The sequence below is a fragment of the Amblyomma maculatum genome, chromosome 9 (assembly GCF_055883805.1).
Source record: "Amblyomma maculatum isolate TAMU_Amacu chromosome 9, ASM5588380v1, whole genome shotgun sequence".
Classification (NCBI taxonomy): Eukaryota; Metazoa; Arthropoda; class Arachnida; order Ixodida; family Ixodidae; genus Amblyomma; species Amblyomma maculatum.
Window position 1 is genome coordinate 128,468,027 of NC_139352.1, and position 20,409 is coordinate 128,488,435.

At 46.3% G+C, this 20,409-nt stretch overlaps 1 protein-coding gene across 5 annotated transcripts in view; it reads right to left on the reverse strand.

Annotated features, from left to right (window-relative positions):
• Positions 1–1,743: 1,743 nt before the first annotated feature.
• LOC146180365 (uncharacterized) overlaps positions 1,744–20,409 on the reverse strand; it is a 451,687-nt gene continuing 433,021 nt past the window's right edge. For 4 of the 5 annotated variants that reach the window (XM_084579561.1, XM_084579559.1, XM_084579560.1 and 1 more), the window contains 6 exons: positions 19,359–20,127; positions 16,798–17,023; positions 15,147–15,337; positions 12,997–13,535; positions 10,447–10,726; positions 1,744–4,679 (listed from right to left, as the gene is read on the reverse strand). In XM_084579561.1, the coding sequence (XP_084435687.1) occupies positions 4,642–4,679; positions 10,447–10,726; positions 12,997–13,535; positions 15,147–15,337; positions 16,798–17,023; positions 19,359–20,127 (2,043 nt within the window). In that variant the 3' untranslated portion in view covers positions 1,744–4,641. The remainder of the gene's footprint in view (positions 4,680–10,446; positions 10,727–12,996; positions 13,536–15,146; positions 15,338–16,797; positions 17,024–19,358; positions 20,128–20,409) is intronic. The other variant, XM_084579562.1, reaches the window with a different exon arrangement.

Sequence of the window (20,409 nt, forward strand, 5' to 3'; positions counted from 1 at the left end):
TCACCCCAGCTACAATAAACAAGTTTTTGTAGCATAGCATGGTAATTATGACAGCTATACAATGCCTTGGCAGGAAATATAGTGTTTTGTCACCATTGCAGGCTTGTGCCCAGGAGCAGGATCATGTACTGCCCTGTAAAAGACTCGAGCAATTTGTAATGCAGGCTTTGTAGACTTCCTATGATGTGTTTGGCAGCACTCCGGGTATTTTTTGCCCACTATACCGACAATGCCTTATGTTCTACAGTTCCCCATTTTTACAATCACGGAATCACCAAATGTAGGCATACCAAGGTCATCCTCTATTGAAACAATGCGGTTGCAGCTAATTTCAGAGCCTTCAACTGCACCCAGCTCATTGTGTTACTGCAGCTTTGGCACATTAAAGGTACTTTTATTTTACACTCTGATGATTTTGCACCATATTGCATTGCGATGTGTAACCAATAAAGCAAAGTATGGCCAATAAGCATAGCATAGCATAGCAAACAGTCATCAGTTAGTGACTGCTAGACCATAGAAAAGGTCTTTTTCCTTTTTTTACCTGTAAGAATAGCCTCCAAGCTGCAGGTAATTTTCAGCTGCCTGAAGCACAGAAATTCAGTGGATACAAGTTCATAATGAAGCACAAATTATATGCAGTTCTCATGAGGATAAAGCATTTTTTTTTTGCCTGAATCAGCTCTATGCGATGTGGGAACTAAATACAAAGGACAAAATAAATAAAGGCTGAACAGAAGGTTAAACAGTAACAAAAAATTTTGAAAACAAATATACAAGCAGCTCATGCACTAACTAGAATAATTTTAAAAGCAGTAACATTCATGTCAAGCCCACTGCACATTATTAATGTGCAAACTAAGATATGTGGGTTGACCTAATTCTCAGCAAGAAATTGCTCGCAGCATTCTAATGCAGAGACAAGTCTTTGGGAAGTATGCATTAGGGAACACTCCAACAGACCAGTGCTGTAGATTCCATCCTCCCATTTTTCCTTTTCCAGCAGCTCAGAGAAAGTCATATTTGTTATTATATCCCTCATCTTCATGCTTTCTTTCTTATATTTTCCTTTCTGAACCTGTGCTGTTGGTACAAAAATGTCACAAAACAGTGACAAGTAGGATAGCAAGACTGGCAGTAGAAAAAAAAATTCGGCTTGAAATAACTATGCAAATACAGAGAAGTCCCAGAGCAATGAATGATGACAATATAATGATGTTTTACATAAGCAAATCATATTCATTGCAATTAGGCACTAAGTTCCAGATATAGACGCATACAAATCATGCGAAGATGCAGCAATCTTCCAGATGATAATTCCTCGCATCCTTGGCAGAAAAGTAATTCTGTCCTAATCATGGCGCGCTCCATGCAGCGCTAAATATTCCTGCCATCTACTACATGCACAGAATCCAGTTGTTTTATGCCAGCCATGCAAAGACAATCCTATTTAGAGGCCCCCTATGTGATAGATACCCAAAGGGTCTTCAAGGTAATTAAAACTTAACTTCAATGCGCATTATACCATCATATGATGTAATTCTCACTAGAAGCACGACTGTGCTGCCTCTGAGTTGTGCTAGCCTTAAAGGCACAAAATTAGCCAAGGCTATCATGCACAAAGCATGAGGTTAGCAATGCTTTTACACGAGAGGTTAGTGTGCCCAGTGTAATCATCACCATACCCATAGCAGCTCTGCTGCTCTGACAAAATAGAGACTGTAATAAACAAGAGACAAACAGTTTTTCTTGTTCACTAGAGAGGTAGGTTTGTATTTAATAAAGTCTGAAAGAGACAGGTCATGGGCAACCTTTATGCAGAGAGACCTCACAGAGCTCTGACACAGTTCCCTGCGAGTCGTCCTACTGCTGTCGCACTCGCACATTGTGTATAATACATGCTCAGTTTCAGGTAATGAGAATCTCTCTTTTGCTCCAGACAGCTTCTGCTGATCACTGTGTGACACAAAATGATGCTGTATGCTTTACATGGACATAGTGTGCAATAAGCCAGTATGAAAATCTACAGGTACTCTGCTGTTAATGCTTCATCAACACGCATAATATGGCATCTGGAATTGCACCATAACTTGTAATATGGCATTCTATGCAGCATATGACAGTGAAATTTTTATAGCTAGATTTAAATAAGCAAAGTTCAGAGGAATGCATGGTCATAACCATTTGGTGTAATGCAGTGAACAGACATCACTGAACATGCAAATCTCACTTGAGAATGCTACCACAAATAGCGTTTTGAAATACTGCAGTATTTGCCTAGCTTTGACAAACAGCACAATGTCTGTCTCCTGCTATAGAACTAAATAGCTCTGCTCTGTACCAATACATTTAGCAGAAGGACATTAAAATTTTAAATTCACACACTATATTAAAATTTTAACATACCTACAATTTTGTGTGAATGACATGCTCCTAACAAATTAGGCAATTCTTGCATGAGGACTTAGGATGGTTTAGACTTCATGTGTAATGCTGAAAACAGCTGCCCTCTGAAATCCCTTTCCAGGTATATTTTTCTAACTGTGTTCCCGGGCCTCCGAATGCTCTGGTTTTGGTAATGCAACAAAGAAACTAAGGGTGACAAGTGGTACCTCAAGCAGCTGTTTTGAAGATTGCATTTAACTAGTAACCAAACACCATGGCATAGCACCTAACTCTAAACTACTTTCATAGAATCACACAATGTGAGCAGAACATTATAAGGCCCTCTACACGTTACCGCGTATGCAAATCAGTTATGGTACAGAAGTGAAATAACTCTGCAAAGAAATCTGCTTGCCAGCTGTAAACAATATGGAGGTTGCCTCTCTGACCTGCAAATGCATACCTTCTAATAGGAAGCTGCTTCAGACAACAAACTAAAAGAACTCAAAAGCTACACACAAACAGTGCAGTTGAAGTGAACACAAAACAAAAACTGTGATGAACAAAAAGTAATAAGACACACACAAGAAGAAACAAATTAAAAACACACCAAGAAGAGAGCTTGAATAATAAGCTTCTGGAGCACACTAGTTCAAAGGACCTCCCAAGGAGCCTCTTTGGTACTCACCAATGTTCAAGTTGAAATGGTAACTTAACCTTCAAGCAACAGAATTCAACAGCCATGGACTAAAAGCAGGGTGCAGTGCCAGGTGGATTTGCAATCTCAGGTTTAATGATCAGCACTACTATTCTTAAGCATTCAGATAAGAATGACTGGATATTGGAGCATACTACCCTTCTTCTGGTTATACCACTCATTGCAGTATGAAACCACAATCGAACCAAGAACTTCTTTAAATTTGCCTGCATGTATTCAACTGACTCTGCAAATAACAAACATGGAAACATCTAATTTAGTTACCAAACATCAAGTGTGCAAAATATTGTTCTTAAAATTGCAACTGTTTATCGGTCTCATTTCAATAGCTGAAAGCTGAGTGCGCTCTGAATAAAACCGAATTTATGCATCAATTTGATGAATGGAGCTCAGGTAGTAGCTCAGATGGTTATACCTGCACTACCAGCAATAAAAACAGAAAGCTGTAAATAGGGGAGAAGAGAGGTGATTTACATGCTGCACTGATTTCTTGAAAGTAGGCAAAAGGTGCGAGTGCTGTTTGTGTTCTTAACGCCATGCGGCTACTACTGGGTTACCATACTTTTCACATGTCAATACCTGACCGGATATCTCAGCAGCATTACCCACGAAGTAACACTCATGCGAGCTCCTTCTTGAGCATAAAGCCTTTCACAAACAAGAAAATATCAGAACAGCAAAGCAAGAAATGATCATCCGAGTACGGCACATGGACACCCTGTAGATCTCAAGAAAAGGAACAAAAAACTTGCCACGATGTACATGCACAGGTCATTGCTCGAACACGATCACACAGAAACACGCGTAAAAATTTTACAATGTACACTCACACTCTAGGTCTGACAGGAAGGAAGACATGCCAATACACTCCGAAAAAAAAAAAGACACATGAGGAAACTGTAGCAGGGTGTGGAAACCACGATCAAGAAGGAAAAGAAAATAAAAAAATTTGCAATCTAAAACACTTGTTCTCCAGTCTCTTGTCTGATATGGCTTCACAAAAAAAACAAAGAAATGGGAACACAAATCACCACTACGCGAAGGTTCCAAGGTCACTGCCGAGGATACGATAAAAATGTGATCAGAGCACAGCATCTGTGGTTCGGATGCTGTGGACTACCGAACAGATCACCCGCCCTTTTCTGCACACAGTTCCGAGTTTCCTCGAGGCCATGGCGAGGTGACCTTGGCATCACACTAGTATGATAACTGGGCTTGGTTGATTGGTTGCGAAATCCTTTCTTGGTGGCAAGATGCGCCCCCGGGGAGAAGAGACCTTCACTTGGTTGGCAGTGGGGGGCGATGCGCGCATACATTCACGCTTGCATAGTTTTTGTACTGCCAGCCAGTGTCTATGGTGCTGCTTGGATGTGTTTTGGATGTGTTTCGGCAGTGTGTTGCTGCTGCTCAGGTGTATTGTTTCGTCGTGTGTTCCTAAGTGATGCGGATGACTGTATGTAGGTGCAGACATGAGAGGGATCGCGCCGTGGGGAACAGCGCGGCTTTTTCCTCTTTGTGAAGACCGGTGCGACGCAGCTCTAGTCGCCGCCACCATCGTCGCAGCAGTATAGCTCTCCTGTTATGGATGTGGAGAAAAGAAAAGGAAACAGTGAATGTTAATTTTATGACTCTGATGAGTAAAAAGAACAGCACATAATGGTGATTTCTTATAAAAGAGCACTGTTAAAGGATGATGTGGGAAACAATTATGGTATAGTCTGGCCGGCCTGCATTGCAAAAAGTATAGCCATAAGACAATGATTGAAAGATGGCTACTGATATATTTGACAAATAAAACCATAAAGTTTGAGAAATGCGAACTGCAATCTCACAGTAAGTCAAATTCTTTTCAAATCAATATAAGTCAGTTAAACGTGTAAGCCCATAGATTATTCTTTCTCCTTGGCTTGTAGTACAAAATAACATGGGTGTACATTCAGGATGAATCAGCATAAACTGTAGTGATTTTATGTCAGAGTGCTTTTAGTACAAGAAGAGAGTGTCAAGAATGCAAGAACGCCGGAAAACTCACATGAGCATGTTATTTAATGCATCAAAAATCTCGCTACTACAGCGATATCTCGTTGATACGATTCGGCTAAATACGCTTTTCGGCATAATACGTTGTTTTTTTCGTTCCCGGCCGATGCCCTTTAGAGGTAATGCATTTTTGTACGGCTAATATGATCGTATTTCCACGTCGGTTTGGATAATACGATCGTGGAAACGTCTTCCGTAAATCTCGCGCAGTTTCGATTTTCGCGCCAGGAGGCAGCAAAAGTGTCCTAGCGGGATCTGACAGTAGCTGCAGTGGTCGTAACTCCCCTAGCGCTCGTGGCCGATTTTCGATGTTGGACATGACCTTTGCTAGACACGTGTAGGAATCACATCTCTCCAACTATGATGATGACATCAGAGCCAGTCCTTTGCAGAGGGTGGGCAGAGCTACTGAAACTATCGCATCGAGCGAAACTACAGGCACGGCGGACTGAACACGCGACGACATGCGCTTCGTATGCTCGAGGCTTGGCCTGGCTCGGCTCGGCTCGAGTCCGGCCGTGCCTCAGCACAGCGTCTGCAGCAGTGTGGCGGCCTCTGGGAGCCATTTTCCCAAGCTCGCACAACAAAAGCGCCGAAGGGCACCGAAGATTTTTAGCGCCATCTATCCTAAGACATAGTAATCACGGTAAAATCACGTGACCAAGAAGCAGTGATTGGCGCATGCACTGACGATGCTGTAGGCTTTGTTGGCTTTGTGTTTGCCATTTCTCGTTGCCATTTTGGTTTTCCGAGCGTTCAGCTTGCACTTCGCACTTATCGTTTTTGTTTTGGTGCCGCGTTTCACCCGTGCGCTTCACCATGTCTAGGAAGCGTAAAGCGTTATCGCTGAAAGAAAAACTTGATATTCTCGTAAAAGTCGACGACAATAGGGAACCAAAGCTGGAGTTTGCTCCGCGACGCCAGCGCTCGGTTTCCAGCGGAGCGGAGAGGAACTACAAAACCTACGCGCATCCGCGCCCGCGCGGCTGTCTGCGGAGTCTGCGCAGCCCGCTCGCTCGGGAGCGCGTGCTACAGGCAGCCGCACGTGCACGCGGAGCGGGAGAAAGAGAGTGAGGACGAGGGGGGATGGTCGTGCGTCTGTGCGCGCAAAGCCGGCGCTCTTTGCCAGTGGTGTTTCTTATTTTTGCTTTTTTCTGTGCCCCGGCTGACATAGAGGCTGGCTGGAGGCACGCTTTTTATCGGTGCTTTCGAAAGTGAGAAATTATGACTAAATGATCGCCGCGGACATTGTTTTCAAAGAGCGCTTCTTGGCAGGCTCAGACAAAAAAAAAACAACATGAACTCGAATTCGGTACTCGAAGGCAGAGGCAAGCGACAGGTATTTTGAAGGACTTGAGGCGGCACCTCTTGATGTCACTTCCATGTTGCTCAGGGAATGAAGGGTCCAGCCTTCTCGTTGAGAATTGATACGCGTGTACACAGCGACGAGTGCTCCGGGCACTGGTTGGGGAGCTTCCTTTCCATTTGTGACTGCTCACTTGAAAGGAGCCTATTAAACTCTTTGGGGACAGACGTTTTAGGCGATGCTGCCGGCGCCGTGGTGCCTGTTTTCGGCGCGTTTAGGACGCGTTCCCTACAAAGGCACAAAGCATGCCGCCTTGTATACCCTTTGGCTCCTGCTGACAGTGGTCAGGGGGAGTTCGCTGCTGTGGCGCTGCCATCCGAAATCAATGACTTATCTACCTTTAACGATGAGAGGTTTCTTAACGACCTGGATCACTGACGAGAAGCCGAGGCATGCCAATTTTTCGGCAGTTTCCTCTCTCCGCGAGACTAAGAACGAGAAAATGCCTGACGACTTTTCATGCAGGCGGGGACATCTCTCCAAGTAAACCTTTGTCTTCTCAATTCCACAGCTACGCTGTGCAATCCCTATTTCAGTTATCTCTATCGAATGCGCAGTTTTGAGCTCCCGAAGCAGGATCGCGTATGAGGATAGAACGATTGACGTATGTGTTTTCCCTTTATAAGCGCCGAGTGATGGCATTAATGACATATATCTGTTTCTTGAGGCCGACTTGGTTCCGCGATGGCTGCTGCGGCACCGCCAGTTACAAACAGAGGTGCGAGATACCTAAAAAGAAAACCGACAACCATCGTTTCAACACGAAAGGGAGAAGAGAGAAAAACACTTTCACGAGTTTTGCGAAAAAGCGCGCCGTCACTTTTTCATTCCAGTTTTTTTTTCTTGCCCCCTTTGTTAGAGCGCGACGGCGGCCACAATGCGGCCGGAGGAGGAGAGAAACAACCGAGCGCGCGCGCGCAAACACGTGCTGGAAAGCAGCGCGGAGCAGACGACAGCATGCTTTTCTATGAGGCGGGGAGCAGACGAGCCGGGCTGCGCGTAGATTTTGACGTGGTCTCCATGGAGGGCGCTGACGCACAGAGCGGCGCAGCGCCTCCTGGCCCAGGTTTTCTCCCCTATCCGCAGAAGAAACGTGTCGACCTGGCACGCGAACTTTGTTTGCCTGTCTCCACGCTGAACACGATCGTCGGCAAGCGAGAAGAAATTCGGAAAAACATTCAAGTCTTCGGCGCCGGCGTGAAGCAAACAAGGGGCGCCCAGCATGGCAAGATGGAAGAGGTTCTACTGGCGTGGTTCAGGGAAGTAAGGGCGGCGGGCGTGAACGTGGACGGGACAGTTGTTCGCGAGAAAGCTGATGAGATTGCACTCTCGTTGGGCATTGAAGATTTTAAAGCTTCGGGCGGGTGGCTCCATCGTTTTAAAACACGACATGGCCTGTCGTATAAAACCGTTTCCGGCGAAGGGAAGTCTGCCGACCAAGATCAGGTCTCCAACTGGCTTTCGACTCTGCCGGCGGTGATTGCTCAATACCAGCCAAGGGACGTGTTCAACGCAGATGAAGCTGGGTTGTTCATCAACCTCCAGCCCGAGAAAAGTCTCAGTATGAAAGGTGAGACGTGTCAAGGTGGAAAAAAAAGCAAAGAAAGAGTCACCGTATTGTTGTGCTGCAATGCTGATGGAACCGAGAAGCTCAAGCCTAGCGGCATTGGCAAGTTCTGGAAGCCACGCTGCTTCTCGCGTAACCCACGCCTTCCTGTCGTTTACAAAGCGAATAGGAAGGCATGGATGACCGGAGCCCTTTTCACAGAGTTCCTCACCCATCTGGATGCCCGGATGGATCTGGATGCCGAGAACCGTAGAATTCTTCTATTTCTCGACAATTGTGCCGCGCACCCTGTCGATACTTCGTGGCTGCAAAACGTCAGAGTAATTTTCCTGCCGCCCAACTGCACCAGCGACTTGCAGCCCCTAGATGCAGGAATCATTAGAAACGTGAAATTTCATTTTTGAGCTTGTTGGTCAGACGCTTTTTGGCCAAGATTGACCGGAAAGATGCCAGCTTGAAGGTGGATCTTCTTGATGCCATTCATTTTCTAGCGATGTCATGGGATCGCGTCAAACCCGACACCATCGCCAACTGCTTCAAGAAGTGTGGCTTTTTTTGTGCATCTGGCGATACGGAGGAACATGGAGCTGACAGCGCAGAGATTGACATCCCGGACTGGGGTGACCTCGATGTCGGCGTGTCTCCGGAAGAGTTTGTATCGGCGGACGACCAACTGGCGACATGCGAATTGCGCACCGTCCAAGACATCATTGCAGATGTTACCGCTGAAGAGGAGAGCGACGACGATGACAACCAAGACGCCGGAGATTGCAGCGGCGATCGTCGGCCATTAAATACTGACGGTGCACTCCAAGCTTTGGACGGGCTTCGTGGCTTTGTCGCGTCTGCGGAGCTGAGTGAGGAAACTGCTACTCGTTTCTACGAGTTCCAAAAAAGCTTTCTTCAGGACCTCGAAAAGCAAAAAGTGCAACGCAAAGTGACGGATTATTTTAACGCGCTTTAATAAAAGCAAGTTCTGTGCCGAGTATGTATTATTCGCGATCTTTTGGAGTCCGTTTTGGATAATACGATTTTTGGATAATACGCTTTTATTGTCGGAGCCCGTGGGAATCGTATCAACGAGATTCTACTGTATTCATGACATTTCGTACATCCAGGAACGTTTGCCTGGAACCATCTGCAGGCTTTGCATTTGCTTGCTAAGAGAAGCGACCCTCACAATGCACAAAGAAGCTGAAGTGAGTGCCTGTTTTCTGTGCCACCATTCTGACAAGAAATTTCCAACAGCAGCTCTATAGATATGCAGGGCTTTTGAGGGTTTCCCATGAGGCTGCTGCACATACAGAATTAAGAAAGCTACCAGAATGGGTTTTCAAAGCAGCTAAATTCAGATGAAACAGTTGAAGAGGGAAGTCTATGCTAAACTATACTTGGGGACAACACTCTGTGGCTATTCGGTGAAAGTTGTAGAGCCAAAAAGCACAGCTCACTCTTCGGCAGATTATAGTCCGTCCAGAAATTTCATGGAGCCTGCTCTGGAATAATAGACCATCGCAGAACTGCAGAATGTTTACATTATGATAAGAAAAAGGCTATATTACAGTACTAGCTAGTACAGAATGGCTATAATATAATATGCCGTGCACATTCCTGACCACCAGTCAGCAATCCAGTGAGGCATAGGCAGACCATGTCTGCCGCATCTCGCCCCCCAGTTTTGGTATGCACTTGTTTTCATGACATTTTTTGGCATAGCTTATTGATTAGTGAAGAATTTACATTCATGTAGGCCGTGAGTTGTAGAAAACAACACTTTTCCTCATATTTGGCGACTGAAAACTAATACTCCAGCATCAAGACAGAAATGAAACCGAAACCATAACTGTGACCACATATGTCTGAACAACGTAGTACAGTAATACTGTGGAGGAAACTACTCCTTCAGCCTTGCCTGCATAGCCACTAAAAACTGCCCTCGAGTACAACAACCCTTTGATAAACCACAGAGATGCAAATGATGCCCCCTTGCAGGACCACATGCACAGTGCATGGAACTGCAATTGCAGGGGTCCTCTACTGACAAGAAGGAATCCTTCTTGTGAGGTGAAGACAATGAACAGGACCAGGAACATGACAGTCTTTTCATTTCTTCTATGCTAAACAGAACCTTTGACATATGGGAAAAAATTCCTATGCTCTGAGCACATTTCTTCTGCCACACATGACGAAAGCTCCGCAGTACAGAAGAAATAGGGGAAATCTAATCTAACACTCCAAAACACTTAGTACGTTTAGTAATGTGCCAACATGAAACTCGTTGGCTGTGGACTATAACAACAGTGTCAAGAAACACTAATGAAACACCGAGGCAAGAGAAACTGCAAGATCATACGGCACAGGAGGAGCTACCTGAACTGAAGGAGAAGAGAGAGAACTCCTGTGGAAAGGATCCCCTGCGCTGGCTGCTGCTGAACATGCTGCCGGCGGCCGATGAGCAAGTCGACTGAAGTCCGCTGGTTGATTCCAGTGAGCAGGCCTGTCGCTGCAGCTTGAAGTGGCCGGCCACTGACACGGGCTGTGGCGGGGCACCGCTCGAGCCGGGCGACCAGTCTGAGCCAAGCAAGGTGCGTGAGCGCCAGAGGCCACTCAGTAGCTCGAGGCCACCGCCAGAACCGCGCCGTGGAAGGCTCTGTGGGGAGTGACAGTAAGCATGATGAAGGAGATCGATGCATGACATCTGGTTCAACATATCTTCTGAAGCCATCTTCAATCAACAGCAATGTTTCACAAAAATTCATCAATGATTACAGCATTCGCTAATACAAAAATTGAAAGCAGTTCATACTTCACACCAGTGGCCCACGACTGACCTCTGCCTCTCTGCTCATGCAGTGCTGTGTTGCCATTGATGCTGTGCATCCCTCAGGTGCACTCTCCAAGTGAGCAGTGGCTCTGCGATGTGCTCACCGCATACCTTAGCGACCATCAGCAAGCAAGTCTCCGATGGTGCAACTACTATGATGCTGCAGAACTTTTATTTGCGCTACTTTTGTACCCTTCTCCTCTCTTTTCCTCCTTGTCCTTTCATCACTATCACCATCTTTACTCTTTGCTGCACATCATGTTCACTCTCTCTTATCTCGGACAGCTATGCTGATTGATAGTGACGCTCAACACAAGAATAAGCATTTGAAAGCTGTGCTCTAAAACAAAGAGTACTTTGAAGCAGCTATCAGGAGCAGTTCTCATAGCTGAATTTGATGAAAGTATACTATAGATATGAGTACAAATAATGCCGACATAACTGTATAGCTAATAAATGACACCAGTTCAGCTTTTTTAGAAACGGCAGAATTATGCCCTAGTAATTCAATCTACAACAACCGAATTTTGGAATGGCGGAATGTTCAAAAATGCCACACAATATATGAAGAACAAATGCTCCGACATAATCTTCCAAGATTATTGAATGTTCTTGAAAAAGAAGCCATTCACATATTCAAAACCTCTTTCTCAAGTATGTACAAAAGCTTTGCTGCTCAATCTTTTTCCTTTCTGTGAATGTATGCAACCATTATTCTCCCTTTAGTTCCCTAGTAAAGAGCATCGTGATGCATAAATGCATTGTGTTTTGGAGACGCTCAAAACAGTTTTTTTTCCAGTTTATGTATTCCTTTTGTATTGCCTGATGCCTACCATATACTGTTTTCTTTTTGCATTGCAAAAAAAAAACAGTTTTTGATGTCCCACTCTGCTGCTGCTGTACACCTCAAGAGGGCCAAGAACTTCTCAAGCCACAGGTACACAGCTTTTCCTTTGGCTTCTTTCCACCCCTTCGTGGAAAACTTAGTGCGTGTGCATGTGTATGTGCATGCGTGCGTGCAAGCATGGGCCCTGAATTCAAGCGAATAAAACTGTGGTGCCGCCTTCTGCACTGATGCCTATAGGCAGATTGAACAGTCTGTGACAGTGTAGCAGCAGCAGTGTTGGTATGCATCTCAACAGAAAACAGAGGCGACCTTTTTATTGGAATCACATCATTACTTCCTGACAGCATACTGCACGCCACACATAACATCAGGGCAATACTCGAATGCCTTCCGCAAAATTATACCACTTCTGAAAATGGCCTCCTAACATGATAGTGGAACCTTTTGTAGTGCAATTTCAGTCATGCTAAAGAAACCCACGTGGTCTAAATTTCCGAAGCCCTCCACTATGCCATCTTTCATAGCCTAAGTTGCTGTGAGATGTTAAACCCCACAAACCAACCAAGTAAAGCTTAGGAAAAGGAGGAGTAATGCTTTCTAGGTATGTCACTGTTATTTTTCTTATTTCAAGAGACTTCAAAAGCCCGAATTTTCATGCTTTGTTCAAGAGAGCAGACTGCCAGACTTGTTGGTGATGCATAATGTGAAGAAGTCAAGCAAAATATGAAAGAAAGACAAAAAGGACACATAGGACAGTCACAAGCGTTACTACCAGTTGGTACCATCTCATGACTGTCCTATATGTCCTTTTTGTCTTTCTTCCATATTTTGTGCTGACTTCTTCACTTCATGCTTTCTGCTTTCACTCTGAGGATCTCATTGTTGCTAAAGAAGCCTTGTTCCTCCTTGAATAAATCTGGTCTTCCCTTTAAGCTTTTCTCCTTCACTTTTTCCTCAATAATTTTTCTTTTTCTTGTTATGCCTTTCTTATAGCAAGCACATACTGTGCCCCTTTTAATGACAACTGCCATACACTTTCGTTTTCAAAGTGATGCATATTGTTACTAAAAATAACATAATAATACACTCTAGAACATGCTTGTACTGCATGACACCAGTGTGTAAACCTGTGTGAAGACCAACTTTCGACAAGGCTGCAAAGAGAGGCTAAACCAGAGAAAGTTGACAAGCAGTTCATAAGTGAGCACATCTAAAGAGGATGCCAGTATTACAGCACCAGTGACTGTACCTGCAGCGCATGCAGCGCCCCGTATGGCCCGATGAGGGCACTCAATATCTCGCCCGTTGAGCCGCGTCTCCTGGTAGAGTCCATCACTTCACCAGCGCCACCGGTCCGGGACATGACCCTCCTGCCGCCCTGCTGCTGCGCTTTCTCCGCCGTGGACACCATGAGCGGCAGGGGCACGTCGGCCGGTAGCGACCCACGACGGCGCCTCAGCGATCCGGGAGAGGCGGCCGCCGGTGCCGGGACGAAAGGCAGAAACAGGTCGCGTGTCTCGTCCTCGTCCCTGGAGCTGACGCTGGAGCGCCGCCGGGGATCGTGATGGTGCGGATGGTGGTGTGGTGCGCAGCTTCCGCGGCGTGTGCTGCACGCCGTGGAGGTGGCGCACGAGCCGCCGTCTTCGGACTCCGACGATGGTGCCACGGGTTCCAGGAAGCCAATGCTGTGGCGCCGGATCAACTCGCGCTGCACAGGGCGCCGTGCCAGCACTGGCCCGGCTGCTAGTCGTACCAGCTCCACAGGACTCAGCTCTGCGCGGCTCAGATCTGATAGGCAAGAAAGAGGATGGTAATGATGATGACTGATGGTTCGTGGTACGTCAGCTACTAGCCTGACTCGTGGCAAAGCACGTCAGTGAATTCAGTGTTATATGGGAATGATTACTTATAGGCCTTCTTTGGGAAGCTGGGCATCTGGACCCGACGTTTTATAGAACCGACAACTTACGCTATCCTCTGAAACGTTGAGTGGTGGATTTCACCCTTTATGGCACATCACTTGCTTATGTTGTCGCTATAACAGTGGCAGATTTAACGTCGCATGTCACTCAGACTACATAGGCTATCTTCAACAAGTTGCATGGTTAACTTGATATTTTATGGAATATTACCAACTTTATCTGTGACAAAGGAGGTGGTACGCTTAGTGTCCCATGGCAGATGTTTTCTCATTCTCTACTGACAGCAGCTTGTCTAAATGGCAGGGAAAAGACTGTCCTGCATTTTCCTACCATTTGCACAAGCGGCTGACAGAAGGAAATGAGAAATGCAATAACCTCTTTACAATGTGGAAGACAAAAAAGTGTTCATTTATTCACTATCTGCATGTACGATGCATTCCTATGTGCACTTCAAAAAACCCACGTGGGCCTGCTTTCAAATGCAGAGAGGTACAATGAAAACATCATTGACAAAGTTTCACACAGTGTAGAGTAACATAGTTCAGGAGTATGTTAACATATTTTTGTTGGCATTGCTTATCAGAGCGAATAGCCAAGTAGACACTACCATCTTTGAAGTATGACCTCTTATTCTTCAGAAATACTAGTAATATTTAAACAATTCTCGTTACTTCATCATCAGCCTGATTATACCCACTGCAGGGCGAAGGCCTCTCCCATATTTCTCCACTTAACCCGGTTCTGTGCTAGCTGCATCCACTTGACCCCTGCGAACTTCTTAATCTCATCCGCCCACCTAACTTTCTGCCGCCCCCTGCTACGCTTTCCTTCCCTTGGAATCCAGTTTGTTACCCTCAGTGACCATCGGTTATCCTCTCTTCGCACTACATGTCCTGCCCATGTCCATTTCTTTTTCTTAATTTCTACTAGAATGTCGGTAACTTGAGTTATTTCTCTGACCCACTCTGCACGCTTTCTATCTCTTAATGTTACTTTACTTAATGTTACGTTACTTGCAACTAGTCAATGCTACATCGATGATAAGGCAAAATATGAAACAAGAGGACTCGAAACAATCTCTGCCAACATAATTTATGTGAGATTTGAGAACTAATTACATCGCATAACAAAAAAAAAAACTTTAAATCACTGGTATTTCCCACGTGCGCTGACATTAATATAAGAGCATGAGACCTACTTGGTCTTTAAGGTTGTTTTGCCGCAGTAATATAGCATCAAAGGTGAAGCACGCTTTACAGGCTTCAAACTAAAGCGAAATTTACCCAAGCATGACACTACTTGGCCTTTAAGGTTGTTTTGCCGCAGTACGACGTCATCAAAGGAGAAGCACGCTTTACAGGTGACAAACTACAATTCAATGTTTGCCCAAGAAGAAACAACCCAGAAAACAAGATACTGCTGAATAATCATTTCAAAAATGTTTTGAAACCTCAGAAAAGATTAGCAAGACACCCACCGTGCACGAACTGCTGCTCGGATGGCATGGAAGAGCGACGTCGCAGCGCACCGACCAGGGCGCAAGGCGGCAGTGTGCTTCCAGTCTCGGGACGATTTTCAGTCAATCTCGCGGGACCCTGGTCGTCCAGGAAGGACACCTGCCGTTCAAGACTCAGTGCCGTCGGCGCTGAACTCCTCCGGTTGTTTAGTCTGCCGTCGAAGAGCGGCACAGTGGAGAGATGAGTGTAGGCCCTACTGTAGTGTACTCTGAGATACAGTCACGCATCGGCATTCACCGAGACTTCATTTTTTCTTACAGCTTGCTCCCTACACTTACTCTGTCCACCTAAATTCCTTCATTTACAGACTCATTTGCACAATTATGAAATATCAACATGCTAGGTGGGGTGTCATATCGCTAAAATTCACGTGGGCAATGCGACCATTGTAGTGGGCAGCTCCGGATTAATTTCGACCATTTGGGGTTCTTTACCACATGCTGATATCCCACAGTAGACTTTTCGCATTTCCTATCTTTCGAAATGCGACCCCAATGGTTGGGATTCGGTCTCGTGGACGAGTACTCGGCAACCGACCCCTATGGTGACGGCCACTGCAGAAGGTACAGTTACGAAAATGTGCATGACATAGTATCTCGCAAAATAAACTAAATGCCGCCATAAGTCACAAGTTGTAAAAGCCTTGCAGCTCCTCAAAACCAATGTGGAAGTGTTCAGCTGTGCCGCCATTGCGCCAGCCTAGCGATTCTCTGAGATTGTTGCATATCCAGCTGTATAGTTGCATACTATTCGGTGGCACTGCACCGGGCAGATAAAAGCAGTTTCATATCCAGGGTTTACAGGGTGTCATGCCAGATTTGCTGGCACGTGAGCCATTACATAGAAGGAGTTGCTTATAAGTACACTTATTTCAATAGATGAATGGACATATTTACGGGCATGACACTGATGATGAGTGCATAGCACTTCGTCTAGTCGGCTAACAGCACAGGTAGACAGAAAAACTTACGTTTCACGCAGGAGCATTTACTGTCTGCATGCCATTAATTCATGAATAGCAGCACACTGGAGTCAAGCATTTGTGTTTGGGATGATCCCACATCCTTAGCATTAGGTGGTTTAATGGGGGCAAGATAGCACTGACCAAAAAGAAGTTCATCCTTACACATTCTACTCCTTTTATTGACCACTTTCTCCAACTTCCCTGCTAGCCACATGTCTTCTCCTACCCTGACCCACTTTCCTAGACAAAAGTTTCACCCCAACTCAACACCTAAGGTGTGGGCAACAGTGTGATGCTGTTCATGTGCAGACATTTGCTCCAGGGATGTGGCAGCATGTGCAGGATTTCCACATTTCAGCTAGATGGTTGTGAGTTCTTTATCACATGGATGCACCAAAATTTTCAAAAGAAACTAATTATTACACTGGTAAACAGAAACTTAATGAGCCCCATGTTGGCGTCCACAAGCAGCAACTGCGGTAAAGACAAAACTGACTGCTTTGAATGATTTAAGTTATATAGAATTATTCTTTGTGGTAAATGGCAAGTTTTGCACTTTTAGTTTCAGTTGCATGTCAGTCTTGAACAGAACCCCCTTCTATCCATGATGTTTCCTAGTTCACAAATCGCAGGCGCTTTTTCCACACCTGGCACAGTTCCGCCAGGACGCCTCCGGCGGGTGGTCAAACTCGATCTGGTGTGCCTCTCGCTCATTTGTCAGGCTGAATCGATGTGACCACGACGGCATCGGGGCCTCATCGTTGAGCGATGTTGTTGCCTCAGTGCTCTTTGACTTCAGATCCGAGGAAGATGGAGGCTCTATTGTGAATGTGGCTTTTGGCGACGAGGTTGTTGGCGCCATGGGTGGCGCTGCTGCGAAGGTGAATATATGAAGATGGAGTGAATGAGTGCACCTAAAAAGGGGTCAGTCGGTGTAGATAATACAGTACAAGCACCTTAGGGAGCCACAAACGTTTCCTGCACATATCAAGTATACCCTTCAAACCTTGATTGTTTCTTTCAGTGAGTTACTCAGCTTCAAATGTGCCTAAATTTCGGCAAGCATTTTATTCAATTCAAGATGCAAGCATTAGACTGATCCCACCGACCAATCTGCGCATGCACCGGTTTTCCGGAAGTTGCACCGCCGCCATGTTTGCTGTAGTCGGCTGGTCAGCATGCTTACATGCGACTGCAATATTGCAATCTCCGCTCCACAGGAAGTCGACGATCATTTTTCATACCTCAACGTCGGGAAAATTTCATTTTCATTATTTCACAAAATTATAGTGACTGTTACATGCAAAGCAAGCATTCTACAGGTTCTTAAATTTGTTTTTTTTTTTTTACAATAGCCTCGTTCAGTTGTAAAGCGCACGTCGGAAATAATTGAGGGCTGCGTACAAAACGTCGTATCATTGTAATTTGTGGTTCTGGTGATTGATAGTTGATTGGTATGTGATAGGCGATGGCGAGTTAAATAAATCATTGCAATTGTGATGAATTAAAAATAAAAAATGAATGAATTGAATAAAGGAGAGTTCAAAGGTGTCAAATGCGTCGCCTATCACACACCAATCAATTATCAATCAGCAGAAGTACAAATTACCAGGATACAATTTTAGCGTAACCCCCTTATTTCCGACACGCGGTGCCGACAACTATTATTCTACTAGTACAACAACGCCGACGACTTTTCGGCCGAACGAGCTCTACAAGCTATCGCCTAAATACATAAATCTAGAGTAATATATGTGCCATGTGCTCATATAGCGCCCAGAAAGGAGAAAAATGAATTTTTCCAGTGCACTCCAGCACACACACGAGCTAAAATCGTTCGGAAACACGGCGCGCAGGATCACCGGGCGGCTGGAGCGGCCAATTGACTACAGGTACCAGCATGCAGCGCGACAGCGGTGACGTCGTCAAACCGGCCGGTGGGATCGGTGTTACAGAAATACAGGCAAGTTGTTTGATTCTGCTAGTGTTTTCATGTTCATGCATTTCAAGATCTGTAGAAGTTATCAGCACATTATGTGCATAGAGCATGTAGTGCTGCTTTCAATATGCAACAAAATGAATATTCGTGCAAGCCACACCATGCGGCAGTCCTGGAAACATATACAATTGATCACTAATATATCGAACTCGAAGGCGATCATAAAAAATCTTCGATATATCGATAATTTTATATAAAAGCATCCCAACAGATGAACCTTTGTGTAATCTATAAGTGTGAATATGGTGCAGCCAAGCTATTGGCACCATTCCTGCAGCGACGTGCTGCCTACCTGCGTCGCGTCAGCACACCGCTCTCTGCAGTGCGGCGACCAGCGAGGCGTACGCGTGATCCAAGCGTCTTCCCGTTAGTTGTCGAAAAGGAAAACATACTGGGCGCGCCCTCACGTGGGCATGAGCGTGCGCATCAAATATGTGGCAGGAACCAATCGGAGCGTCGGAGTTCGCGCTGCTCGCGTCTCGCGCAACGCGGCATATGTGCCGTTGAGGTCGGGGTTCACATCAAAGCTTCCTTGGACGGCGCCTTCAGAAAAGCCATCGCAGATCATAAGAGGCCTACCTCCGGTACCTGTAAGAGCAATAACTCAATTCCAATTACGGTACAATTGATTCACACATCGCCTGCAGCAGGGAAGCAGGCCACGCGAGAGCGCCTCAAGCCTTGGGTCAGCAGGGTTGACTTCGCCGCATGATAGCCGGTGCAGTGAACGTCGGCTTCTCCACATAACAGTAAAGTCGTGATGAAAAAAAAAAAAAATAAATAAAGCGCGTCAGACCGCAGGCTTCTTTCAACCGGACTCGACGTTCAACTCGTCACGCGGTTTTACAGCGTTAGCGCTGCCTGCACGTGCCAAGGACCGAGCAAGCTACCCGGCTCCATGCGCGAAAAATGATCGTCGCAAAACCGTTAGAAGTGACTCTTCCAACGGCAGGTCAGGAAGTTTTATTTACCGAATGTGCACTGAACATGAGCTGGATATATGCGAACATTGCTGCATGGAATTTTTAACAGGATATTGTCACAGTTTGATAATGTCACCGTTTGATACAGTTTGATATTGTCACAGTTTCATTCGATCATGGAATCTGGAAGTTGGATATCGGCAATACCTCGATATATTCAGACTCGACAAATCCGGGATCGAGTGTGAAGTTTCGCGCACATTCGCACTAAATAAAGCCTGCTCACCTTTGGCCCGATTCGAGAGCTGCGCCGGAGTTCGTTGCATGCGAGCTCGCTTCGTTTGAGCCGGCGGCTTCGTCCGCGAAGCTGAATCGCCATCCAACACGGCGTCGCTGCTTCTCCGAACCGCGGTGGTGGAAAAACAACCAGCGTTCGCTCGCGTCACCACATGACTTCCGGCAGGCGACGTCACGCCGGGCGGCGGGGGCGACGGCGTACCGCAGCCGTTCTTGCAAGTTTTTGAGCCCGGGAAGTTTTGCCGGTCATCATCCGCCACTTCTTGAGCTTGTGCCTCCTCAGCTTCCGCGTCGCCGGCTGCTCCCCCACCGTCCCGCTGCTCTCCGTCAGCACCCGCCGTCGCCTTCTCTTGCTTGCGCTCCCTATCCTGCTCTTCTTCTTCGGTCGCCGCTGTCCCTTCCGCGCGTTCTGTCGTCCGTTCCGCCGTGTGTTCTTGGCCTTCGTCGCTGGTGGCACTGCGATCTTCCTTGTCCTCACCGTCTCCCAGCTCGGCTTCCATGGAAGACGAGAACGCGAACACCGACTCGGAGCGCCGCGGGAAGGCGCGCTTCGAGGCAGTAGCCACGAAGGGCTCTGACGTCCTCCGGTAGGGCGGGTACGAGGTGGGCTGGTGCACAAGTGAGCGGCGCTCGCTCTCCCGCGACACCCTCTGCAGAACCGCGCTGATGGGAGCCCCTTCCTGCGTGCTGGATAACGACAGCAGGCTCGTCGTCGGCTGCAGGTTTTCGGCCGACAACGCAGGCGATGCCGGTCGTTCCTGAAAGTGGGAATGTGTAAAAGGGAGGCGTAAGTCGTCCTTGTCGGCGTGAAGGATTGGGCGCATGAAAGGCATAAATCGTCCTTGATAGAGGAAGGTAAGCACAAGAAAGGAAACATGACAAAACATGGGGAAACATAACCATTCTTGATAGGGACAAGGTAAGGACAAGAGAAGGGCACGAATGCGTACAGGTAAGCTAGGGGCAAGGAGAAGATGACATGCATAGTCATCCTTGATAGCAGCAAGGTAAGCACAGGATGAGGTAGTACATGAAGGTGC